General features: G+C 41.7%; 1 protein-coding gene across 6 annotated transcripts in view; it reads right to left on the bottom strand.

Annotated features, from left to right (window-relative positions):
• The window catches only part of LOC105495781 (mutL homolog 3), a 35,965-nt gene extending 10,112 nt beyond the window's left edge, over positions 1–25,853 (bottom strand). The window contains exons 1-9 of one of the 6 annotated variants that reach the window (XM_071099824.1): positions 25,763–25,853; positions 20,426–23,777; positions 16,379–16,477; positions 15,316–15,401; positions 13,621–13,725; positions 11,786–11,858; positions 6,811–6,882; positions 5,134–5,245; positions 3,595–3,754 (exon numbers count right to left, since the gene is read on the bottom strand). In XM_071099824.1, the coding sequence (XP_070955925.1) occupies positions 3,595–3,754; positions 5,134–5,245; positions 6,811–6,882; positions 11,786–11,858; positions 13,621–13,725; positions 15,316–15,401; positions 16,379–16,477; positions 20,426–23,714 (3,996 nt within the window). In that variant the 5' untranslated portion in view covers positions 23,715–23,777; positions 25,763–25,853. Of the gene's footprint in view, positions 1–3,594; positions 3,768–5,133; positions 5,246–6,810; positions 6,883–11,785; positions 11,859–13,620; positions 13,726–15,315; positions 15,402–16,378; positions 16,478–20,425; positions 23,778–24,821; positions 25,003–25,762 lie in introns of those variants that run through there. The other 5 variants (XM_071099821.1, XM_071099826.1, XM_071099822.1 and 2 more) reach the window with 5 other exon arrangements.
• Positions 25,854–27,379: the final 1,526 nt, after the last annotated feature.

Genomic DNA, 27,379 nt, shown 5'->3' with positions numbered 1-27,379 from the left:
CTCTACTAAAGATACAAAAATTAGCCAGGCGTGGTGGTGGGCACCTGTAATCCCAGCTACTTGGCAGGCTTAGGCAGGAGAATCACTTGAACCTGGGAGGTGGAGGTTGCAATGAGCTGAGATCATCCCACTGCACTCCAGCCTGGGCAACAGAGTGAGACTCTGTCTCAAAATAAATAAATAAATAAATAAATAAATAAAATAAAATAAAATAAATAAAATAGAAAGTCAAAAGTAGTGAAATATTTTCAAAATGTGGGGGGGATAACTGGCAATGTGAAATTCTGCTTTTAGCTAGATAATCATGCAAGTATGAAGGGAAAATAAACTTTAAAAGACAGCTTATCATTCATGGACTTTTTTTTTTGAGACAGAGTTTCACTCTTGTCACCCAGGTTGGAGTGTAATGGCGTGATCCCAGCTCACTGCAACCTCTACCTCCCGGGTTCAAGTGATTCTCCTGCCTCAGTCTCCTGAGTAGCTGGAATTACAAGCACCCGCCACCACGCCCAGCTAATTTTTGTGTTTTTGGTAGAGACAGCATTTCAGCACGTTGGCCAGGCTGGTCTCAAACTCCTGACCTCAGATGATCTGCCTGCCTCAGCCTCCCAAAGTGCTGGGTTACAGGCATGAGCTACCATGTCTGGTCCATGGACTCTTACTAAAATAACTTCTATTTATTTTTATATTTTTGTATTTTTTGTCTCAAGATCTGTTTGTGGATAAAAGATCTTTTAAGAGATTTACTTCAGTAAAAAAAAACAAACAAAAACCCCAAAAAAACAGAACATAAAAGAACACAGAATAAGTAGGATGCAAGAGGCAATGGTGAACAAAGACTCTGGTGAACACTTTGTTTAATCTAAATAAAGATTGACTATAAAATGACCACCAGGGGATTAAAAACAAGGTGGAATTAAAGTACTAGACAGCAACATGGAAGATGGGAGGAGATGAACGGTTTATAAGATTTTGGTACAGTTAGAAGAGGATAGAGAAATGAATTACTTTTAAACTGTGATAAGTATGCATGTTAAAAGTTAAGGCTAATCTCTAAAAGGATATAAACGGAATATATAACTTCTAAACCAGTAGAGAAAAAAAAAAAAGAGAAATAAAGAAAACTATAATAGAAAACAGGAAAGGAGAGGAAAAAGACAATAAAAACAAAATAAATGATATTTGCCATAAAAGAAACATATAAGTAATCAAAGTAAAAAGTAATAGTCCTCTCTAATACCTCCAATGCCACATCCAGCAGTAGCTTTCCAAACCTTTACCAAAACATATATGTAAAGTAATCATATTTGGAAAGGAATCTAAAACGGACCTTACTCTCCTGCTTAAAATTCTTCACTGGCTGCCTATAGGATAAAATGCAAACTACTTAGTAGAATATGCTAAATTATTTAATGATTTGACCTTGACAACCCATCTAGCCAACTCCCATCCAGTCAAAGATCCAAGTATAACTTCTGATTTCCCCCCAGTTTTTTTTTTTTTTTTTTTTTGAGACGAGTCTCACTCTGTCACCCAGGCTGGAGTGCAGTGGAGCAATCTTCGATCACTGCAACCTCTGCCTCCCAGGTTCAAGCAATTCTCATGCCTCAGCCACCCGAGTAGCTGGGATTACAGGCACATACCACCATGCCTGGCTAAGTTTTTGTATTTTTAGTAGAGACAGGGTCTCATCATGTTGGCCAGGCTGGTCTCGAACTCCTGACCTCAAATGATCTGCCCGCCTTGGCCTCCCAAAATGCTGGGAGCATTACAGGCATGAGCCACTGCACCTGGCCTGATTTCCCCAAATCTTAACTACCAATAGCTTACCGTTGACCAGAAGTGTTACCAATAACATAAACAGTCAACTAACACATATTTTGTGTGTTGTATATATTACACACTGTATTCTTACAATAAGGTAAGCTAGAGGAAAGAAAATGTTGGCCAGGCATGGTGGCTTATGCCAGTAATCCCAGCACTTTGGGAGGCCAAGGCAGGTGGATCATTTGAGGTCAGGAGTTCAAGACCAACTTGGCCAACATGGTGAGACCCCATCTCTACTAAAAATACAAAAATTAGCTGGGGCGTGGTGGTGTGCACCTGTAATCTCAGCTACTTGGGAGGCTGAGGTAGGAGAATCACTTGAACCCAGGAGGTGGAGGTTGCAGTGAGCTGAGATTGTGCCACTGCACTCCAGCCTGGGCATCGCAAAAAAAAAAAAAAAAAAAAAAAAGTTAAGAAAATCGTAAGAATTTATTATTCATTAAGTGGAAATGAATCATCATAAAGGTCTTCACCCTCATCATTTTCACACTGAGTAGGCTAAGGAGGAGGAAGAAGAGCAAGGAGGAAGAGACAGCAAGGTCTTGCTGTCTCAGGAGTGGCAGAGGTGGAAGAAAATCTGCATGTAAGTGTACCTGTGCAGTTCAGACCCAAGTTGTCCAAAGGTTAACTGTAGATCTTAATTTGAGCTATATCTATTATAGTTCCCTAAACATAGGATGTGCCTCAAGTCTCTGATATGTATTCCTCTGTCTAGAATGCCCTTCTGCCCTCTTCTGTACTCAGCAGTTTCCCACTCTTCTTTTTTTCTTTTCTTTTTTTTTTGACACAGAGTTTCACTCTCGTTGCCCAGGCTGGAGTACAATGGCGCAATCTTGGCTCACCACAACCTCTGCCTCCCGGGTTCAAGCCATTCTCCTGCCTCAGCCTCCTGAGTAGCTGGGATTATAGGCATGCACCACCATGCCTGGCTAATTTTCTATTTTTAGTAGAGATGGGGTTTCTCCATGTTTGTCAGGCTGGTCTTGAACTCCCAGCCTCAGGTGATCCACCCGCCATGGCCTCCCAAAGTGCTGGGATTACAGGCGTGAGCCACGGCGCCCGGCCTAGTTTCCCACTATTCTATAAGACTTTTCTGGCTGTGTGCAGTGGCTCATGCCTGTAACGCCAGGGGTTTGGGAAGGCAATGCAGGAGGATTGCTTGAGGCCAGAAGTTCAGGACCAGCCTGTGCAACATAGTGAGACCCCCATCTCTACAAAAAAAAAAAAGGAAAAAATTAGCCAGGCATGGTGGTGTGTGCCTTTAGTCCGAGTTACTTGGGAGGCTGAGGCAGGAAGATCGCTTGTGCCCAGGAGATCAGTGAGCCAAGATTGCACCATTGCACTCCAGCCTGGGCAACAGAGTGAGGTCTGGTCTTTCAAAAGTAAAAACTTCTCTTAAGAAAACAGCTTTTCTGTGACAGTTTCATTGACTCCACCTCCCCAGGCACAGAAGTCGTTCTATATTTCCGTAACACTTCTGAAAAACTATCTTGGTGCATTCTAGACTCTTAGTTTTCATGACCGTTATCATATTGGGAAGAAAGCAAAACACATACCTCTGCTAGCCAAAGTTCACTGACTATAATTCTTTAAACACCCTTCTTACTTATTCTGAGCTAATTCATCTCTGAATTTCTAGCTCCTGGCACACAGCAGGTAAATACCATGAATGCTGGTTGAAGAAAAGATGAATTCAGAGAATCTACAGACAAAATATGAGGTTACCATCACTCAGCAATTTCCTTAACATCTGCAGCTGTGTCTTACCTCCACGATACTCTTGGTCACAGTAGATCTTCCTCTCCGAAGTTCATTGGCTTCTCTTTCCACAAAACAGAGTGGTACTTTTCCCACAAGTACCAGAGAATCACTAGTGTCTGGAAATACAAGTTCAAGGCCCAGATCTTCCAGATTTTTGTGGTAACACCTAAAGAGATAACCTCAAATGTAAAAAAAAAAAAAAAAAAAAAAAAAAAAAAAAATGGGCTACTTCATTTGCACTTCAGTGCTGGTTCCAAATACTACTTGATAGTTTTTCAAAAGCTGCCACAGGGCTTAACAATTGTATTGTTATTCTCACACTTATGTGTGTGTTTGGGATTTTTTATTATCAAATTTCCTTTCTGAATTATAGTAATCTTTACTGTTTTTCTCTTTTCCATTGAGAATCAATCTTTGTCTACGTCTTGTTTCTAAGTGTGTTTTCTTCATTGAGGAACTGCTAACTTCTGGCTGCTGGCACTTAACGGAGTCTGGCATGAAGAAAAGGTCTGAGAGTGACTTGAATCAACATGAAAGCAGGGAGGTAATTAATGCCCAAGGAACTGAGAAGTCCTGACTAACGGGATCTAAGTAAATATATCTGCCTCTACTATAAATTATGTCACAGGGAAAAAAGATTTACTGGCAGTATCATATTCCCAAACTTGAAACATATTGGGAGAAAATTCTCTTTTTCATTTTCAATAATTTGTGCTGCCTAGAAGAGGAAAGATGCCCTATCTTGTGACTCACTATATGATTTGCTCCTTCCTTACATCCCAGTGTTTTACTTTCTTCACATTATGATTACGGTAATGAAAACTAACAGTCTAGAATGCACCAAGGCAAAGAAGAATGGGACCAATTACTGCAGAAACTTTGCTTTCACAAAGCACGGCATAAACATAGACTGTTCCAAGAAATGAGAAGAGTGTTCTAAGCCAACTGCTGGAAAAAATTATCAGGGAAACTCTATCCTATACTCACCATCTTGGATACAGTAGAAAGAACAGGCTGGGTGCAGTGGCTCAAGACTGTAATCCCAGCACTTCGGGAGGCCAAAGTGGGAGGAATGCTTGAGCCTAGGAGTTCAGACCAGCCTGGGCAACATGCCAAAAACTCATCTCTACCAAAAAATTACAAAAATTAGTCCAGCATGGTGGTGCTCACCTGTAGTTCCAGCTACTTGAGAGGCTGAAGTGGGAGGACTGCTTGAGCCTGGAAGGTGGAGGTTGCAGTGAGCAGAGATTACACCACTGCACTCCAACCTGGACAACAGAGTGAGACCATGTCTCAAAAATTAAATATTTTAATGGATGATTGGATGCAGAAAAAAATATATTTTAAAAAAGGAAACAGCCTGTGGAGTCAGATGACCTGCCTTTGAGTGCCTACTCCACTACTTAATAACTGCTATGACCTTAGACAAGTCTTATAACCTCTCTTGGTCTCATCGGAGAAATGGAACAATAGTTATGCTTATTCCTCACAGAATTATTGTGAGAATTGATACCATCAACATCACATTCTCATGGTGGTACTAACCATAAGAGTCTCCTTTGTTCCTCTGTCACTGTTATCTCTAGTGGAGGAATTAGAGTAGAAGACAGTAATTTTTTCCGACCAGAGCCTTGTGCCTGTTGCTTCTCATAGGAATCTATTGGTAGAAAGATGGATGGGTTAAGAGTAGGAAGGGAAGTCTTCTAGATTCAGATAAAAATAAAGCACAGCCTTGAGATAATCATTCTAATGCATAGCAGAATGTTTAATGTTCAGTTTTAGATTTTAGATTTCCATTTTTAAAGTCAAAGTAATCAATATTCAGCCTATTAACAATTTTGGTAACATTTTTCAAAATAAGAAATGTAAGACTTGCATCTTATATTCAGATGAACAAGGCAATGTTCCTGTAGTTAATAAATGTGGTTTTGATGACAGAGGTGAATAATGTGGATTACCAGGAACATATGTGGGTTTACCACACAGTCTTATGGCTCCAGAAGGCTTCCCTTTCCTTGAGCAGGGTCTCCCAGTCTCTGGAGAGAATTAGTACTATTCTCAAAAGGTGGAGGGCCTGTAGAGGCAAGTTTTTCTACCATTCTTTTTACTATATCTTTCCCAACTCTTAGGCTGTCATTTTATAAGGAAAAGTGAAAACAGTAGTAATATCATTGTCATTCTAGTCCATGAAGCACTCCTTAGTTCCTTGCCTAATTCTTTGACATTACTCATTGGCCACAGGAGTGAAGACTTTCCTGGTATTTTACCACTTGGCAAACACACTGCCTCATGATGAGGAAAAGGGTAGCACAAAAAAAAAAAAAAAAAAAAAAAAGCCGGGCATGGCGGCTCATGCCTATAATCCCAGCACTTTGGGAGGCTGAGGCGGGTGGATCACCTGAGGTCGGGAGTTCGAGATCAGCCTGACCAACATGGAGAAACCCCGTCTCTACTAAAAGTACAAAATTAGCTGGGCGTGGTGGCGGGTGTCTGTAATCCCAGCTACTAGGGAGGCCGAGGCAGAAGAATCGCTTGAACCTGGGAGGCGAAGGTTGCGGTGAGCCGAGATCGTGCCATTGCACTCCAGCCTAGGCAACAAGAGTGAAACTCCATCTCAAAAAAAAAAAAAGAAAGAAAAATAAAAAATTAAAAAGCATATATTGCTTTGGAAAGATAGATTTAAAAACCAGTGATATTGGTTGTCTCTGGGGACAGAAACTAGGAGGGGTGGGGGCAAGGGTAGAAAGGAGACTTTATTACATTCCTTTTTGTGCCTTTCAGAATTGGATCTATTTGATTATACTGCATATTCAAAAGCAAACTAAATTTTAAAATCAAAACAGCATACTGGGCCTTCTGAGCTGCCAGTGGCCTCTGCCTGATGGAGTGTGGGAAGGCATGCCAAGATCACCGGGCATACGGAGGGGGCAGATCTTTGTGCTGGATGTCAGAGTAAGCAGCCTATCCTCAAGTACCTCTGGGTTGTTCGTAACATCCGGCAAATATGCCTCTGACCACATAAATAAGACTCATATCTTTCAATTAGTGAACTACCACATTCTTTCAGTTATAACACAGGCAAATTGGAGGACTTTAGTTTAATTTTTGAACATACAGTACAAAGTGTGCTTTCTCACAACAGTCACACTTAGAAAAGCTCTTTGAGGAGTACTGATTCTGCTGGGAGTCTCACATTTTTTCTGGTTGCGAACAGATCCTTACCAATGATAAGCTGCTCCAGACGGATACGCTCATGGGCAGCGTGCTGATCCACCAGCACGAGCAGGTTTCCACCTAGATGAGCAAGGATTGTGAACTTTCAGATTCTCAGAGCAAGATGATGCCCATCGTGTGTGTTGAGGAGAGACAAGGTTTAATTCAAACTATCTAACAACAGCATAAGACAAAACATTCTGAGTATTAACAATTGTACCTTTTATTTCCTAAAACATGAAATTATGGGGAAAATGATAGCAAACTTATCCCATAAGTTTGGATCCCAGCTCCAATTCTGAAAGGCACAAAAGGGAATATAATAAGGTCTCCTTTACACCTTTGCTCCCACCCCTTCTAGTTTCTCTCCCCAGAGATTACCAGTATTACTAAGTTTTATCCTATAAGTTTATTATTTTCCCCATAATTTCATTTTTTAGGAAACAAAAGGTAAACTAAGAAACTCTTTAGTTCACCAGTATCTCATTTAGAAAACAAAGTCAGGGCTGGGTGCGGTGCCTCACGCCTGTAATCCCAGCACATTCGGAGGCCAAGGCGGGTGGATCATGAGGTCAAGAGATCGAGACCATCCTGGCCAGTATGGTGAAACCCTGTCTCTACTAAAAATACAAAAGTTAGCTGGGCATGGTGGCACGTGCCTGTAGTCCCAGCTACTCAGGAGGCTGAGGCAGGAGAATTGCTTGAACCCAGGAGGCATAGGTTGCTGTGAGCCGAGATTGCGCCACTGCACTCCAGCCTGGCAACAGAGTGAGAGTCCATCTCAAAAAAAAAAAAAAGTCAAAGTGGCGTTTCTTCAAGTTTGAAGCTTGAATGTATAATTCTTATGTTTAAATACTGATTTTGCCTTATTAATTCAACTTTAATATGATAAAGGATCACTAAACAACATATTGTTATAATCAGTTATCCTTGGTGTACAAGCTACTTGGAAACCCATAAAGAATGTACTTCCAGTGCACTTCAGATCACAAGCTGGTGAACGTTTTCTGAAGGGCCAGATCATAAATATTTTAGGCTTCTTGGGCCACACGATTTCTGTCATGACTACTCAACAATTCTTTCTGAGCCAAAGTAGCCACAGATAATATGTGAATATTGTAGCTGCGTTCCAAAAAAACTTTATTTATGGACACTGAAATACTAATTTCATATAATTTTAATGTGTCAAGAAATAGTCTTCTTTTTTTTCCCCAACCATTAAAAAATGTAAAAACCATTCTCGTCTCCCTGGCTGTACAGAAACAGGTGATGCCCGGATTCCCCTCGGGCCATGTTTGTCCTGCCTTAGACTTGGGCTTCTCAAACGTTCATGTGCACAAATACCACCGGGGTATCTTATTAAAACGCAGATTCTGGCTGGGCCCTGTGGCTCACGCCTGTAATCCCAGCACTTTGGGAGGCCGAGGAGGGTAGATCACTTGAGGTCAGGAATTCAAGATCAGCTGACCAACATTGTGAAACCCTGTCTCTACTAAAAATACAAAAATTAGCAGGGCGTGGTGGTGCGTGCCTATACTCCCAGCTACTTAGGAGGCTGAGGCAGAAGAATTCCTTGAACCCGGGAGAGGGAGACTGCAGTGAGCCGAGATTGCACCACTCCAATCCCACCTGGGCGACAGAGCAAGACTCCATCTCAAAAAAATAAATAAATAAATAAAAATAAAGAAAAAAAAGAGAAATTTCAACAGATCCATTTTACTTCTTTTAACATCTGCAGATTTTGTGGCTACACCCATCTTGAGTACCATTAGTAGAGATTCTGACATCTCAAAAACAACAAAGAATTCCAGATAATGAAAACTTTCAAAAAAATAAAAAATAAAAAATTGGCTGGGTGCGGTGGCTCGCGTCTGTAATCCCAGCACTTTGGGAGGCCGAGGTGGACGGATCACCCGAGGTCGGGAATTCGAGACCAGCCTGGCCAACATGGAGAAACCCTGTCTCTACTAAAAATACAAAATTAGCCGGGCGTGGTGGCGGGCGCCTGTAATCCCAGCTACCCAGGAGGCTGAGGCAGGGGAACCGCTTGAACCCAGGAGGCGGAGGTTTCAGTGAGCTGAGATCGCGCCACCGCACTCCAGCCTGGGCAAGAAGAGCAAAACTTCGCCTCAAAAAAAAAAAAAAAAAAAAAAAAAAAAATCTATTACTTTTCTAGAAATAGTAAAACTACAAGAATTTGATCTTCACAAATTCTACATTCATGATAATTCTGACAGAACTTTAGGTTAATTTGCCTTTGATCTACTATGACATTTGCTAAACAAGGTAAAGGGAATATTTTGAAATACATAGAGAATAAATGCTCTAAAACTTTAGAAGCACTTGCCTGCAGGTGCTATTAAGCTGGAGCCAGCCCTCCACTGCTGCTCAGGGCTCAGCCACTCAGGCCTTTTCAGAAACTTTATCCCATCAAGCATCCCTTGTAAATATGCTCAAGATTCTCCCATAAAAAAAAAAAAAAAAAAAGTCCTCTGTCACCCTCACCCTCTGTAGTCCTTCTCTTCCATGTCACAGGCACATTATTGAGTATCTCCTTGCAGTCTGCGTTAGCACCATCAGCGTCTTGTCCTGTCTATTCTCTGAAACAGTTCTCACTTGCTAAAATCCTTGATCTCTACTGTCACGAAATCAGATGGTCCTCATCTTACTTAATGTTTCGGCAGCGTTTGGCATGATGTCTTGGTTTTCCAACACAACATTCTTCTGTTTTCTTCCTATTTCCCTCGCTGTTCCTTCACAGTCTGTTTTGCTGGTTCATCCTCTTCTACCCAGCTCTTACGTGCTAGAATTATTCTAGATTCAAGACCTCTCCTCACTCTTCATTTTTTTTTTCCTAGGTGGTAACATTTATATCCAGGGTTTCAGTGACCACTTTTCTGCATCTGATGGCTCAAATTTGTATCTCCATGTCAGAACACTTCTCTAGGCCAGACTTGTAATATCCAACCACATTCTTGACATCTTTTCTTTTTTTTTTTGAGACAAAGTCTTGCTCTGTCGCCTAGGCTGGAGTGCAGTGGCATGATCTTGGCTCACAGCAACTTTTGCCTCCTGGGTTCAAGCAATTCTCTGCCTCAGCCTCTCAAGTAGCTGGGATTACAGGCACCTGCCACCATGTCCAGCTAATTTTTGTATTTTTAGTAGAGACTGGGTTTCACCATGTTGGGTAGGATGGTCTCAATCTCTTGACCTCGTGATCCGCCTACCTCAGCCTCCCAAAGTGCTGGGATTACAGGCATGAGCCACCGTGCCCGGTTGCCTTGACATCTCTTCTGGAGCATTTCAAAGAGAACTTAGACTGAACTCATGATTTTCATCCTCTCTGCTCTGCCTGCAACCCGGGTCCTGCAACATCATTCACTCAGCTATGGAGGCCAGAACACCAGAAGCCATCTTTTACATACCTTCCCCATATCCAATCCATCACCAAGCCCTGCTGACTCTATCTCCTAAATATCTTTCCAATACATTCACTACTCTCTAGTCCACCCTGGTCCCATCTAACCATGTCTCAGATATTACAATATTCTTTTAACAGTCACTCTACAGTTAACTGGAACTCCACCCCTACTCCTACTCCATTCTTCACACTGCAACCACAGCAATCTTTTTAAAATGCAAATGTGATGTGACACATACCACCCCAAAAACAACATCAAAATACAATGATAAAAAATGGAAAAAAAAAAAAAAAGCTTTCAATGGTTTCCAATGGTGTTGGGACAAAGCAAAGCTTGTAGCTGGCATTTAAGATCTGACTCCTACCTACTTCTCTAGCCTCATCTCCAGTTCCCCTTCCTCTGTTTCCACTCACTGAGGAGAATAAATCACAAATTGCATTATGTTATTCCCTCCTTTCTTTACTTAGTTAATTCATATTCATATTCAGACCTCATTTTACCAAGAAGCACTTCCCTGTACTCCCTGATGAAATCAAATCTCCCAATACAGGTTCTTAGAGCATCTTGTATCTCTTCTTCCATGACAAGGGCTAGAATTAAAATTTTATGTTTGTGTAATTATTTTTTCTCTCGCATATATATCTTTTCTCATTATTGTATCCCTAAGGCCTGGTACAGTCCCTGGCATACAATGGGCACTCAATTAATACTTGTTGCATGAGTTAATATATTTACAAACTATTATTGTTTCATTAGAGCAAGTCACCAAGAGATTCTGTGTAAATATTGACAAACCTAGCAGAGTTCATTAGATACACTTTCTATTATTATAAAGGGAAAACATGAAAATATTATTAAAAAGTCAAACAATAGAAAATATTTAAAAGAGTAAAAGATGGGCCAGGCGTGGTGGCTCATGCCTGTAATCCCAGCTCTTAGGGAGGCAGAGGTGGAAGGACAATTTAAGGCCAGGAGTTCGAGACCTGCCTGGGCAATATAGCGAGACCCCATTCTCCACAAAAAGGAAAAAAAAAAAAAAAGACAAAAAGAGTGAAAGATGAAATACCTCCTTTGCACACCCTCATTTTCACTCCCAAAGTAAATACTCTTGATAGTTTAATGTGCATCCTGAGTATATGTATGTGTATGAACATAAAATTAAATGTCTGTCACCCAGGCTGGAGTGTAATAGTGCAATCTCGGCTCACTGCATCATCTGCCTCCCAAGTTCAAGTGATTCTTGTGCCTTAGCCTCCTGAGTAGCTGGGACTACAGGTGCATGCCACCATGCCCAGCTAATTTTGTATTTTTAGTAGAGACGGGGTTTTGCCATGTTGCTCAGGCTGGTCCTGAACTCCTGGCCTCAAGCCATCCACCTGCCTCGCCTCCCAAAGTGTTGGGATTACAGGTGTGAGCCACCGCAGCCAGCCTTCATAATATTCTTAGTTTAGATTGGCTTTCCCTGATCCATCCAAATCATTGAAATATACCAAAAATAATCATTAAAAAAAGGTTACAAGAAGACCAGCTGGTTAGTCATTCAGGCTAAACTCTATTCTTACCTGCCTCGCCATTCTCTTCAGTCTTAGTGCTCATCAAACAGGCAATAAACTTGCTATCGACTTGCTGGAGAACCTGTCAGACATTCAAATAAGTGGTACAACACTAAATAAAAATTAACAAAGGTTTATCTGCATAGAAAGATACAGAACTGTATTTTATTTAGAGTTGTTTGCCTTATCACACTCCTTTCTCTGAGACTGGGTAAGGTTCTGATGAACCAGAAACAGTCACTAGGAAGGATGAAAGAATGGGCAAGTGGAGTGATCAGAAGATGTAAGGGGAGGGAGGCGACAGGGGAAGACAGACACCCACTTCTCAGAGTGGTGCGCTAGCAATACTTTAGAGAAGGCCTGAGATGTTCCCAACAGAGTGACTCTTGAGAATAGGTCATGTGACCAGAGATTGCTAACATACAGGCTGAAATAAATTTTTAAAATTTATATGAAAGCAAGGAAAACTATTTTGGAGGAACTAGTCTATTTATTTTTATTTATTTATTTTTAATTAATTAATTTTTTTTTTGAGATGGAGCCTCACTCTGTCACCCAGGTTGGAGTGCAGTGGCGCGATCTTGGCTCACTGCAAACTCCGCCTCCCGGGTTCACGCCATTCTCCTGCCTCAGCCTCCCGAGTAGCTGGGACTACAGGAGCCTGCCGTCACGCCCGGCTAATGTTTTGTATTTTTTAGTAGAGACGGGGTTTCACCGTGTTAGCCAGGATAGCCTCCCAAAGTGCTGGGATTATAGGTGAGAGCCACCGTGCCTGGCTGCTAGTTTATTAAAGAAGTAAGTTAAAAAGCCACTGGTGGCTTTAGACCTTGGTGGTTCCTCTCTGTCTAGGTACATGATGCTCCCCAATACCCCCGAGCCTAACCACTGCCCCAGGGCCTATTTCTGGATCAACTGCTTGCCTGCTCTGGTACCAGGTCAATGCCAGGTTAGGAGTTTACCTAAATCTGTTAGCCTCCCAACTTGTTTCCTTACTAAAAACAAAGGGAGTAAGACAGCCACGGTGGCAAACAGAAGGCAAAGCAGAAAAGCAGATCAGACAAAGGGTCCCTTTTGTGAACGGACTCCTCAATATGGGCTTTCCCAAGCCTGCGTAGGCTCACACAGTAGAGGGTCATTTCTAAAAGGGCACTGTTGCACACTGAAGGACAAGGTCACTAAAGGACTTTATTGATTTATAAATTATTGCCAAATATAAAGTCAATATATAATCTTCTGCAGGAGAACCTTGAGAATCCTTGAAACTGTCAACCCGAATTCATAATTCATTCCCTCCAAACCTACTCACACTACTAAAGACATTTCTTTCTTTGTAATTATAATTAATTCCTTGCTTTGGCCGGGCGCGGTGGCTCAAGCTTGTAATCCCAGCACTTTGGGAGGCCGAGACGGGCGGATCACGAGGTCAGGAGATCGAGACCATCCTGGCTAACACGGTGAAACCCCGTTTCTACTAAAAAATAAAAAAAACTAGCCGGTTGAAGTGGCGGGTGCCTGTAGTCCCAGCTACTTGGGAGGCTGAGGCAGGAGAATGGCATAAACCTGGGAGGCGGAGCTTGCAGTGAGCTGAGATCCAGCCACTGCACTCCAGCCTGGGCGACAGAGCGAGACTCTGTCTCAAAAAAAAAAAAAAAAAAAAAAATACAATAATTCCTTGCTTTTTCTTCTGATGATAAAAGTTCTAGTAAGGTAAGAACACACACACACACACACACACACACACACACGTGCCTTGACCGAGGTGGTCTATATCATTAAATAAATCAAATTTTAGAAGAGTTAGGCCTTATACATATATTTATGAGATTTTGAAGTCAATCTTTTACCTGCATTGAATGAATCATTTCTTTGGTGAAACGATAGGGATACAAGATGTTGTGAATTTTAACTGCTAAGCTCTCAGCCTGGCCACTGCTTACATCAACAGCAACCTAGAAAGACTCAGCAAAATACAATTGAAATTTTAATTTTTGTGTCAGCAGAACTGTTTTACCAAAGATATCAGAGTGCTTTAAAAGCATTCATTTTTATATAGCCTACTAGAGGTGGGTTTAATTCAGGGAATTTGTAGAAATTCAAAAGAATCGGCCGGGCACTGTGGCTCATGCCTGTAATCCCAGCACTTTGGGAGGCCGAGGTGGGCAGATCACGAGGTCAGGAGATTGAGACCATCCTGGCTAACATGGTGAAACCCCATCTCCACTAAAAAATACAAAAAATTAGCTGGGCGCGGTGGCGGGCGCCTGTAGTCCCAGCTACTCAGGAGGCTGAGGTAGGAGAATGGCATGAACCCAGGAGGCGGAGCTTGCAGTGAGCTGAGATCACGCCACCGCACTCCAGCCTGGGCGACAGAGCGAGATTCCACCTCAAAAAAAAAAAAAAGAAATTCAAAAGAATCTGTGAAAAACGAGTCTTATGTAAGACTTTACGTAACAATTTTTGCTTATAAACAAAATTACTGACAAAACAAAAATAGTTTCAGAACAACAATTTATCTATGTTCTATGATCAAGTCCTCAAATAATATCTTGACGAAAGAACTGGTAAACAAATGCTCATCTATTATACAACCTGTTTATAACATGCACAGTACATTCTGTGAAAATACACTGAGGAGAGAACATCCACCCAGGGCCAATGAGGAACTGTTCCTCCAGTAGAAGATGTGTGGCTTTATCTAATGATAACAATTTTATTATCACCACCCTGAATATTGTGCCAAAGCTACAAGTCAGAGTTTCTGAGAGTGGTAAACACATTTGCTGTTCTTACATTGATTGTACATGTTTAATCCAAAATGCCTGAGCTCCCAAAATGCTATAAATTTTATTTCTCCTCTCTACATTAAACAGTAACTTCCAAATAAATTATGTGGAAATATGCCCAGTTTCCAATCATAATTACAAATTAGTATAGTCTTGCATGCCCATACCCAGCTTAAATAAAATTCAAATTTTAATTTTAATTAATTTACTTAATTTTTAAGAGATAGAGTCTCACTATGTTGCCCAGGCTATAGTGCAGTGGCTAGTCACAGGCACAATCAGCACACTATATAGCCTTGAACTCCTGGTCTCAAGTGATCCTCCCACCTCAGCCTCCTGAGTAGCTGAGACTATAAGTGCATGCCACTGTACCCATCTTGAAACTCAAAGTTTAAAATAACAGGCAAAGAAAGGCCAGGAGTGATGGCTCACGCCTGTAATCCCGGGACTCTGGGAGGCCGAGGCAGGCAGATCACCTGAGGTTGGGAGTTAGAGACCAGTCTGACCAACATGGAGAAACCCCATCTCTACTAAAAATACAAAATTAGCTGGGCGTGGTAGCAGGTGCCTGTAATCCCAGCTACTTGGGAGACTGAGGCAGGAGAATCGCTTGAACCTGGGAAGCGGAGGTTACGTGAGCCGAGATCGTGCCATTGCATTTCAGTCTGGGCAACAAGAGCGAAACTCCATCTCAAAATAAAAACAATAATAATAAGAAAAAAAAAAAAAGACAAAGAAAAACTGCTACAGACCCACCTCTGGATAACGGGCAAATACTGGATTGTCCCATTCTGAGAACAAAGACTGAAGCGATTCGCTACTAATGGTATCATCCACAGTATCTAGGGCAAAAGGGAACAGGTAAAGTTGGCATCCAGAACCACAGGGAAAGGAGGGAATGGCATTTCCTGTTTGGTGAGCTGTAGCCTCAAGACCAAAGATCACATACATTGTTTCTATATTCTACAAATGTTCAGTGTTTGCTATATCTCTAAATTATTTTGATCTGTTACTTTTTAAACTAGAGTTGGTGACTGTATCTTCTGGCATTACAACTTTTCCCCAAACTGTTTACAAGAGATATTTTGGAATACTGACAGAGAAGCTATGGCTCAAATTTGTAGCCTTACTGCCTTTAAATAAAATAGACCTTATCTATTTTTAAACAAACGCAAAAAATTGATGATTTTTTTTTTTTTTTTGAGATGGAGTCTGGCTGTGTCGCCCAGGCTGGAGTGCAGTGGCCCGATCTCAGCTCACTGCAAGCTCCGCCTCCCGGGTTCATGCCATTCTCCTGCCTCAGCCTCCCGAGTAGCTGGGAGTACAGGTGCCCGCCATGTCGCCCGGCTAGTTTTTTGTATTTTTTTAGTAGAGATAGGGTTTCAACGTGTTAGTCAGGATGGTCTCGATCTCCTGACCTCGTGATTCGCCCATCTCGGCCTCCCAAAGTGCTGGGATTACAGGCTTGAGCCACAGCGCCAGGCCTGTAGCTTTTTTTGAAGAGTTTTGTTTACATAAAACTACAGCAACTTGGAGGGTAAGTCCAGCCTTTTTAAAAATAAGAAACATGTCCCCTAATTACAAGACACCACAGAATATGCATAATCAGCAAATACTGACCTCAAGTCTGGAATAGTAATTTCTGATCTAAATGCATGCACTAAATTAATTAGTTCCGCTGTTAAATAGCGCCATGGGGAATTCCTGATTCCAGAACAGCACAGCTGGCACTGATCAAGCTTAATGCAAGCCTGCTTTGTTTTTTGAGTTAGGTGGTACGATGTGTACTGGGTGCCCCAGCAGTCTCTGCCACCCCTACCTCTGTTATCCTGTCTCATCACAGTCCTCTCTGCTCGAGCTCTCGGAAGGAAAGGAAGAACAAGGTCGCTTCTAAAAGGATGACACCTGTACTGAGACCCTAAATATAAGAAAGAAAAACCTAGAAATGTGAACTTAAAATACAAGTAAACTCTTTAAAAATTTAATCACATAAAACCTCTTTCTGCATAAACTGAGTCAAGACATAAAGCAGACTACTAAACACCAGATTGAGAAATCAGAAATCCTTTAATGAAATTATGCTGTCAATATACGACTCTATATTAATGCTTAGTTCCATTATCCATTCATATCAGACAGAATGAAGACCTAGAATAGGTCACTGTGATTCTCAGTGGGGGGCCATTTTGCACGAGGGGACATCGGCAATGTCTTGAGACACTTTTTTTTTTTTTTTTTGAGATGGAGTCTCACTCTGTCACCCGGGCTGGAGTGCAGTGGCGTGATCTCAGCTTACTGCAAGCTCCGCCTCCCGGGTTCAAGTAATTCTCCTGCCTCAGCCTCCCAAGTAGCTGGGATTACAGGCATGAGCCACCACACCTGGCTAATTTTTTTGTATTTTTAGTAGAGATGGGGTTTCACCATATTGGCCAGGATGGTCTCAAACCCTTGACCTTGTGATCCGCCCGCCTCCACCTGCCAAAGTGATGGCATTAGAGGCGTGAGCCACCGTGCCCGGCTTGAGACACTTTTCATTGTCACAACTTAAGTAAAGGGTTCTACGTTCTACTAGCATCTAGCAGATAAAGGCCATGGATGCTGCTAAATATCCTACAATGCATAGGACAAACCCTACGACAAAAAATTATCTGGCGAAGCCCTGTGTTAGACATACAGCAGTACTTAATTGTCACCTATAACTTGGTGCAACCTTCACAGATCTCCAACTTATGTCTCTTATCTCCAATGTATGTCTCTATCCTAACATTTGTCTCATTATAATACAACTATGTTTAGATAGCTATCTTCCCTAATAGTACTGTGAACTCCTGAAAGCAAAGTCAGTTAACCTGCAATGTGACAGCATCTAGCACAGTGCGGATGATCAACAAATGTTTCATGAAAAAGTGAACAGGTGGACAAATGAAAGGTTCTCAATTCAAACTCCAGAGTCTAGTAAGATCTGGCCCAAATGCTGTTCTTCTCCATGAAGGATAATAAGATTTGAGTTGTAGAAACAATGCTGAATTTGACAGCTTTAGAACAGGAGGAAAACATGAGAGATAAATCCGTTGGACTAAACCTGGAGAGGTTAAGAATGATAAAATTAAGATAATGAAGTGAAATAAGGTTTATAACTACTAACAGAAAGAACTGCATTAAATACATTTTAAAGAAAAAATTACCAAGGCTTGGGGACTTGACACTACTACTCAAAATCACCTTTATAGATCCTCTCTTCTGTACATTAAAATTTATCTTTTAGGCCAGTGGCTCATGCCTGTAATCCCAGCACTTTGGGAGGCTGAGGCGGGCAGATCACCTGAGGTTGGAAGTTTGAGACCAGCCTGACCAACATGGAGAAATCCCATCTCTACTAAAAATACAAAATTAGCCAGGCATGGTGGTGCATGCCTGTAATCCCAGCTACTCAGGAGGCTGAGGCAGGAGAATCACTTGAACTCAGAAGGCGGAGATTGCAGTGAGCCGAGATCGCACCATTTCACTTTACCCTGGGCAACAAGAGCAAAACTCTGTCTCCAAAAAAAAAAAAAAAAAAAAAAAAAAAATTATCTTTTAACAATTTATCTCATGTAACACTTTTATGTAAAGTTTGACAATGTCCTAATATCATGATGTATATCGGCCATTTCCAGAAAGGTAGCAGGATACTGAGGAGCCATCTGTTCATGGAACTTCTTTTTATACCAAAAATATTTTTCATTGGGAAACTATGAGTTAACATGGCTTTCAAAAGTTTATAAAAAAGTATGCTAATCCAGAATGTTAAGTAGGTTAAAGTGTTTTAAACATCTAGATTCAAAAGGAAGAGATATTTATGTTGAGTATGGCAGCTAAGATTTCCCCCTTTCTTTTAGCAACAGCTATCTCACAGTGTAATGTAATCCAGTTATTTTTTGGCACCATATCAGAAGCAGTTGCATTTCAGGAAGATGAGGTGTCAGTGCTGTAGATTTACCTCTGATAAGCCTTCAATATAAGTCAGACATAAAACCACATAGATTGAAAAGCACATAAAGTAGCTTTAAGAGCAACTTGAGAGTCTCAGGAACAACAGTGAAAGAAATGAGTTTTCTCCTAATGAATACTACAAAATACTAAGAAATACTACTGAAGTTACTACAGTGATTTTTTTTTCATAAGGAAAAAACAGAAAAACACTGAAAAGTAAAGGTCTCATTTAACCTTAAAGAAATCACAGCTTCCTGCTAGAGGTACTCATGGTCAGGAGAAATTAAAAATTGACTTATAATTACATTTACACATGTTCCATTCTTCTGCAGCATTCAAAATTTTTAATATGGATACAGATGTAATGTTTATCCTCCTAGTACAAAGCCAAGATTATAGCCAGATGGAAATCAGGTTTATCACCTCCCAACATCTGGCTCCCAACACACTGCCAAAGCAATATCACTTTAAATGTGGACTGAGAACCCAGAGTCCTAGTGCAGGCTCAAATGTAGCCCTGTGGTATGATCTAAAAGCTATATTGGCCGGGTACAGTGGCTCACACCTATAATCCCACCACTTTGGGAGGCCGAGGCAGGTGGATCACCTGAGGTCAGGAGTTTGAGACAAGCCTGGCCAACATGGTGAAACCCCGTCTCTACAAAAATACAAAAAATTAGCCGGGTGTAGTGGCAGATGCCTGTAATCCCAGCTACTTGGGAGGCTGAGGCAGGAGGATTGCTTGAACCTGGGAGGCGGAGGTTGCAATGAGCCGAGATCATGCCACTACACTCCAACCTGGGCAACAAGAGTGAAACTCCGTCTCAAATAAATAAATACATACATACATACATAAATACATAAATAAATAAATGCCATATTATTGTCTTCCTGAATAACAGCTACTTTTATAACATAAACAGACCAAGGAGATTTTACCATATGCATTACAATAAAGCACACTTCAAAAGTATAGTCATGAAAGTACATACTTGACCTATATTTTGAAAATTCATGGACAAGTCCTACTTTCCAGAAAGAAAAAGCTCATAAATGTAGTACTGTACTAAGCCATAGAGTTTACTGGAAAACCTAGGATGATTACAGAATCATTCTGGCCCTTAACCTGGAAGCCATGCAGAGAAAGTTCCAGTAAAATACCATGCTGACACCATAGGCACCTTTAAAGACAAGTTTCTAGGAAAGTTGGGCATTTGACAGGAAGGGAAAACAAGGTAGGAAAGTACTGTGGATCTTCCCAACTATTAATAGTATCATTTCATTAAAATTGGACAGTCTCATCCCTTTTTTTATTGTTGTTCTAGATATATACCTATCACCCCCTTTCTTACACATACACACACTGACATCTTTTAACTGTATTCTCCATTTAATAGTGTTGGACATAGAGGCTGGGTGCAGTGGCTCACACCTATAATCCCAGCACTCTGGGAGGCTGAGGCGGGTGGATCATTTGAGGCCAGGAGTTTGAGACCAGCCTGGCCAACATAGTGAAATCCTGTCTCTACTAAAAATAAAAAAATGTAGCTGGGCATGGTGGTACACTCTTGTAATCCAAGTTACATGGGAGGCTGAGGCAGGAGAATCGCTTGAACCGGGGGTGGGGGCAGAGGTTTCAGTGAGCCAAGATCGCACCACTGCACTCCAGCCTGGGTGACAGAGCAAGACTCCGTCTCAAAAAAAAAAAAAAAAAAAAATTAGCGTTGGATGTAGATAATCTTCATATAGCATGAAAATACAATATATGTTTTGTAAGTGGTCTTCAAAATGTTCTATCTGTTGAGATAATCTCTTTGGATAATGAGGATCTTACTCCTTGTCCAGCATTTCCATTTTCAAAAGCATCTCATGCACATGAACAGTACGTACTTACCATTCTCAAGTACGACATCCACAGCCACAGTTGTCAGGTCTTTAGTACAAGCAGCCTGAATGTCCTCAGTTGGGGCAATGAATGTGCTGAGTCCAGTCATTTTGTTGACATAAACCATTCTCCCCAGGGCTACATCGAAATGCTGCTGCCAATCCGAGCAACACGTGTTTGACTCTTCAGTTTCAGAACAAGCTCTTGCTTTAGATTCCTCACTTTGAAAACAAATTCCATTTTGGTCACCTGTGGCATCGTCTACCAGATTCATTAACATTCCACTGGGAGAGTCCGGACTTCCTGTGTGTTGTTCTGAAGCTCTGATAAGAACATCTGAATCTTTACTGGTAACTTTAAAATTATCATAGGGCAATACCAAAGGAGTTTCTGATATCACACAGTTCTCTGTTGTATTGCTGTTAGAATGTGTTTTACTATTTTTATTAAAGGAAATATCCTGTGTGGCAGAATCTGATGTTGGGATGACACCATTCTCTGTTTTTTCATGCTCATTTTTAAATAACATACAAAAATCTTGTGTTAACACACTGCACAACTTGCTCTCTTTCCTACTGGAATCTGAATTTGGAAGTTCATTAAAACGACTCATCATCTCCATTGTTTGAGTTTCTCTTTCGGAACCCTTCCGTCTGGATAATTTAGAGGCTAGTGATTCAGATGACTTCTCAAGGTCCAAAGGTTTTCTATTAAAGAGAGATAACTCCTTCAGGGTCATAGGGCTTTCTCTCAAACTAGGCATCTGTTGTTCTAAACAATCTTCATCCTTGGAGAATGGAAGCTTCTCTGAGTCAAGGACGTGGCTTACTGGTTGGCAACTACTATCTGAATCACTATGCTTCATAGTAGTGATTTTACAAACATCAGAGTTGTCTAAGCAGTTCTTGTTCTTCAGCAGAATGTCAGGTTCAACTTGAGGACTGAGATTGGTAGTGACTCCGTTACTTTCCTCTACTTCTGTATCCAGAGGATTTTCAACCTTCCCATATTGCCTCTTAAACTTCTCTAAAGATCCTAGCTGTGAACTCAAGCTTAGCTTCTTACGGACGATTGGTTTGGAGGAACCAATTAATTTATCTGTTTTCCTACTATCATTTGAAACGTGTCTATACCAGGGGAAAGAGGGGGATGTATCAGATAATATGCAACCTGTTTGTGATTTTTTGCTATCTTGCTGAAAAGTAGAAAACTTTGCATAAGTTGCTGTAGGTTCATTCTCTAGCCCACAACTTATATTTGTTCTGCAAATTTTTTTGTTGGGCAATTGACCAGATTCTCTACTTAAAGTGCCGGCTAAATCTTTGAGGTCTAGAGTTTCAACTGAATGACGTGTTCTATTTCCAAATGTTTCTTGGGCACGTGTGGGACCAGGTCTAACATAATTTTTAAATGCATGTTCTGTTTCAATTGATTTAGTTTTCTCATTTTGTACTATATGAGTTATAAAGCCAGTGGAACATAATTTAACTCGTCCGTAACTAAAAACATTTCTTCCTCCACAATTGCTAGGCTCTTTTTTTTTCTCCTTCTCTGTCTGAGCACTATGTACTCCCAATAATGTTGTCGCAAAAGGCAGAGGCTGGCATCCCACTTCAGTAGCATCTTTAAATCTCTCTGGTTGATTCTGAATTCTATTATTTTTCATGACGTTGGCAGCCATGTCATTAACAGTAGTACTTTCTTTCCATATTTCTAGATCCTCCCCACTCTCTTCAAAGTGACATGGTGTCTGAAAAGGGCTTAAAAACATTTCTGAACTGGTTCCACATGGGTTTTCTAAAGAGCTATGTTCCAGGCAAGATTTTTTATGTTTCTCATTTTCTCCTGCTTCTGATGCTACAATTGTCTCTTGTTCTAACATCTTGGATTCTGAGCAAGAGCTGTCTTTGTTTTGTAAAGATGGCTCTGTCATTTTGCTATGGCCTGGACCACCTGATTCATAAATGTATAAAAATGCATCATTTGTATTTTTTCTGATAGCTTCTAAATCCCTAGAATTCTGTGTGCTTATGTTTTCTGCAGTAGCTTTTCTTTTCACAGATTTTGATTGCAAATTAAACATCTCATAGGAATCTAAAATATTATTACATGCTTCCTGGAAACTGCCCTGGTTACTCCTCTCATCGGAAGTCACACGCTTCTGAAGAGTAGCATCAAATAAATTAAAACCATTATCTTCACTAAATTCCTTAATATCCTCACCTGATAATTCCACAAATAATTTTTCTTGCTTTAAAAACATTTTCACTCCTTCCTGAATGCAAAACAAGAGAGTGTCCCAGTTCTGAAACTCAATCAGAGTTTTGGCTGGCTCCATGCACACATCATACTCACAGAATTGGCACTGCACATTAATTACATATATGCCATAGAGTTCTGGGGTAGACCGGTGCCGAAGACTTGAACTCATTTGCCTACTGGTGGAACCGTTCTTTGGCTTGCATATAATACTCTCTTTCCTTAATAAAAAGTCAATGAGTTTATGTAGCTTTGTCCTTAAAACCAGTCTTTTGTTCACAAACAAAAACTGCATATTCTTATTGTAATGTGCTTCAGAGCTGATATAGCCACTAAGCTCAAACTGTTTATATTTAAAACTGATTTCTCTCAGCTTTTGGGACTTTCCCAATCCATAAATTTGACAAAATCGGGAACATACATCTTTGGTTTTAGGGAGTTGAAGAACCATGGAACCAGAAACATCATTTCTCAAAGAGAAAGAGATGGAAGGGTGCATAAGTGAGAGAGCTTCTATCCTCTGCCTAACCTTCTCAAACTCCAGTCTAGGGTCCATGCATTTCCTCCTTACAGGCAGCTGGTAAAATAGGTTATACACTGTTACAGTGGTCCCACCGCTTGGTCTAGTCACATCAGCTTCACAAGCTTTCAGGGCTTTTCCACTCTGAAACAGTTTCACAAAAGTTTTCATTGTCCTGTTTTTCTTGGACGAAATTTCCACAGCGCTGGCCATGTCAGCAATATTTGCCAAGGCCTCTCCTCGGAAACCATAAAACCTTGGATTCTCCAAGTCCTGTACCGAGTGGCATTTACTGGTGAAATAACGATTTCCCACTTTCTCTACATCATCACTCCCCATCCCAAATCCATTGTCTATCACTTGAACTTGGAAGGTTTCCATATTCACCCTGACAGCCACACATTTTGCTTCAGCATCAATACTGTTGAGGGCAAGTTCCTCAACACATTGGCCCAAGGAGCTTATGGCCAAACCAGAACGCAATTTGGCTTGTACTTCAACTGACAAGCACTTGATCATGGTAGGTAGAAAGATGGTGAGAATGCCAAGCAATGGTTTCCTTCTCTGACGGGAAATAATTGCCTATAGGAGAAAAAAACCACACACACACATAATCAGAGCTACAGCATTACACATTTCTTTCAAGCATTATGAAGAAATAGCATTTGAGGCAAATGAAATCGCTCTTATTAAACCAAATTGTGAAACAAAGCAAAACAAAGTTATACCACTGATCTCTAGGCACAGCTCATGCTTGGTGCAATGAATTCACATCCAAAGAAACATTCATAATTTCATAATTTTCAATGCTCCTTTCTAAATCCCACATGTCCTAAAGTGAAATCATAATTACACTTGAAGTTGACCGGTAAAGACAGTATTAGAAATTCTAACCACTTCACCAAAAACAGATGCTTAAATTAAATACAGCTAAGGAACATTAGCTAGAAATTATTCACAACAAAAATGTCCAAGCTAGTTTCATAACATTTATACATTACACAATAACCATGACTTTTAGAAAAGTACTTATAATGAATTGCTAAGACATTGCAATAAGGTGAAGCAACAGGAAGAAATTTTAAGAATCAAATTGTACCAAAGAGAAATTGGGGGCATTAAGAGATTATTATTATTATGGTTAAGTATAGTCACCTCAGGGAAAGAGGTTGGGAATGGGAAAAGATAAAGCAGGAAAATTCCTTTTCATATAAACCTTTCTTTGCCATTCGATTGTTAAATCCTGTTCATGTATTACTCATGTTTTTAGAAGGTCGTTATTATTCTTTTTTGAAACAGGGTCTTGCTCTGCCACCCAGGCTGGAGTGCAATGCCACAATCTCGGCACTGCAGCCTGCACCTCCTGGGCTCAAGCAATCCTCCAGCCTCAGCCTCTCAAGTAGCTGGGATTACAGGCGCGCACCACCACGCCTGGCTAATTTTTGTCTTTTATGTAGAGATGGGGTTTCACCATGTTGACCAGCCTGGTCTCAAACTCCTGAACTCAAGTGATCCTCCCGCCATGGCCTCCCAAAGTGCTGGGATTACAGGTGTGAGCCACCGCGCCCGGCCAGACGGTCATTATTATTAATATTCTTTTGGTCTTTACAGACGGGCATAAACTACCTTGGTAATAATAATGATGGCATGGGGCTGCCTGAATTTGATTTTAAGTTTTCCTGCAAGTAAAAGCACAAAAACAAAAAACATTTAAAAAACCCAAACCCTAAGATGCTAGTGCCATTAAAGGTCTCCCCCTCTTAGGCCGGGCGCAGTGGCTCACGCCTGTAATCCCAGCACTTTGGGAGGCCGAGGCGGGCGGATCACAAGGTCAGGAGATCGAGACCACGGTGAAACCCCGTCTCTACTAAAAATTACAAAAAATTAGCCGGGCGCGGTTGTGGGCGCCTGTAGTCCCAGCTACTCGGGAGGCTGAGGCAGGAGAATGGCGTGAACCCGGGAGGCGGAGCTTGCAGTGAGCCGAGATCGCGCCACTGCACTCCAGCCTGGGCTGGGCGACAGAGCGAGACTCCGTCTCAAAAAAAAAAAAAAAAAAAAAAAAAAAAAAAGGTCTCCCCCTCTTCTCCATCAGTGAAAGCCGCGTGGGAGAGCCCCCTGTAGGCAGTGAGGTTGGTTTTCCGAACCCGGGAAAATCAGGGCTCTAACTGCAGAACTTCTGCTGCTTTCTAAGCTAATGCACTTCGCAGCCGGCAGCAAGTGAGGGGCAAACGTTTAACAAGTATCCGATTAATGTAAACCCAACGATTTCCTGATGACGCCTGCGCCTGGGACGGACGCAACGCACTGGCATGGATCCAGGGCCCAGGGGCCTGGGAGCGCCGCGCGGGCCGCGTCCAGGGAAGCGCCGCCTTCCCGCCAGGCCCAGCCCCTCCCCAGCCAGCCCCGTCCTTGTCCCCACACCGGGCCCGCCCTGCCGCCAGGCCGCCGGGCCTCCGGGGTCCTCGCGCATCCGGCTCCGAAAGCTGCGCGCAGCCATCATCAGGCCCTTCTGGTGTTAGAAGAGCCCCCGGCAACATCTTTTCGTCGCGTGCTTCCCCCAGAGTCACCTCGAGTCCAGCTTAACCAATTCTCGGACACCAACCGCCTAGGACGCCGACGCGCGCACCTTGGGTCTTGAGGCTCGTGCACGTGCGAGTCCACGAGCATGCGCTTCGGAGGGGCGCGCCAGGCCACGACACACCAGTGCGCATGCGCGTCAGGTGTTCTAGCCAAGGATCCGCATCCCAGGGTTCAGTGAACGGGTACCTACAGTCTCAATCCTTATCCCCTTTTGGCATGGTGTGAAAGACTATGTCGTAACTTTCACTTTTGTTTTTATGTTTGTTTGTTTCTTTTCCCGTGTGTTCCCTTTCCTTTTTTCTCATTTTCACCTTTGCTCTTAACTACCGTTTAATTCAATATATATTTTATGTTTGCTTATTGTCTTCTCTCCCTAGAATGTAAGCTATGTGAAGGTAAAGAGTTTATATATTTTGTTTACTGCTGTATCCCAGTTACCAAGAGCAGTGCCTGGCTTATGGTAGGCACTGAATGAATGAATAATTCCAGAGGCTTCCATCTTAGAATTATAGCATTTGGAGCTGGAAAAGGCTGAGAAACTGTCTAACTCAACTCTTTTTTTTTTTTTTTTTTTTTGAGACGGAGGCTGTTGCCCAGGCTGCAGTTCAATGGCGTGATCTCAGCTCACCGCAACCTCTGCCTCCCGGGTTCAAGAGATTCTCCTGCCTCAGCCTCCCGAGTAGCTGGGATTACAGGCATGCGCCACCACGCTCGGCTAATTTTGTATTTTTTGTAGAGACGGGGATTTCTCCATGTCGGTCAGGCTGGTCTTGAACTCCCGACCTCAAGTGATCTGCCCGCCTCGGCCTCCCAAAGTGTTGGGATTACAGGTGTGAGCCACCGCGCCCGGCCTTTGCTCAACTCTTAATTTACAGATGACAACACCAAGACTCTCTTCACTGACTTGAATCTCCCCAATGCCACCACAGCTTCTTTTATAACTAAAGGAGAGCAGAACTCTGAGAATGCTGTGAGAATAAAGTGTTTTGAAATTGTTCACCAGTCCTTAGTTTTTGCTTTCTATCTCATTTTCAGTGAGAATTTATTTAAAGTGGAATTTATAACAAATTTGTCAGACCTGGTAAGCATTTGACATATACTAGTTTAGTGACTAACCAAACCCAACCAACCAGTCTTCTAGGGCTGATTAAGCAAAATCCTGATAACTGTTTATGATTATTACTATAGCTAGGGCTGCCATAACAAAATACCTCAGACTGAGTAACTTAAGCAGCAGAAGTCTATTTCCTCTCAGGTATAGAGACTAGAAGTCTGAGATCAAGGTGTTGGCAGCAACGATTTCTTCTGAGGCCTCTCCTTGGCTTGTAGATGGCCATTTTCACAGGGTCTTTCATTTTTGCACACATGTGTCTATGTCCAATATGTTCTCTTATAAGAACACCAGTCAGACTGGAGTAGGGCCCACCCTCACAGCCTCATTCAACCTTAATTACCTCTTTAAAGGCTCTGTGTCCCAATACAGTCACTTTCTGAGGTACTGGGGACTGGGACTTTAACATATGAATTTGGTGGGACACAGTTCAGCCCGTAACATAACTTTATGTGAATTCCTTACCCAGAGAAAAGAAACAACAGCAGAAGTA

The sequence above is a fragment of the Macaca nemestrina genome, chromosome 7, assembly GCF_043159975.1.
Source record: "Macaca nemestrina isolate mMacNem1 chromosome 7, mMacNem.hap1, whole genome shotgun sequence".
NCBI lineage: Eukaryota > Metazoa > Chordata > Mammalia > Primates > Cercopithecidae > Macaca > Macaca nemestrina.
This window is presented reverse-complemented; position numbering and strand designations above follow the sequence as displayed.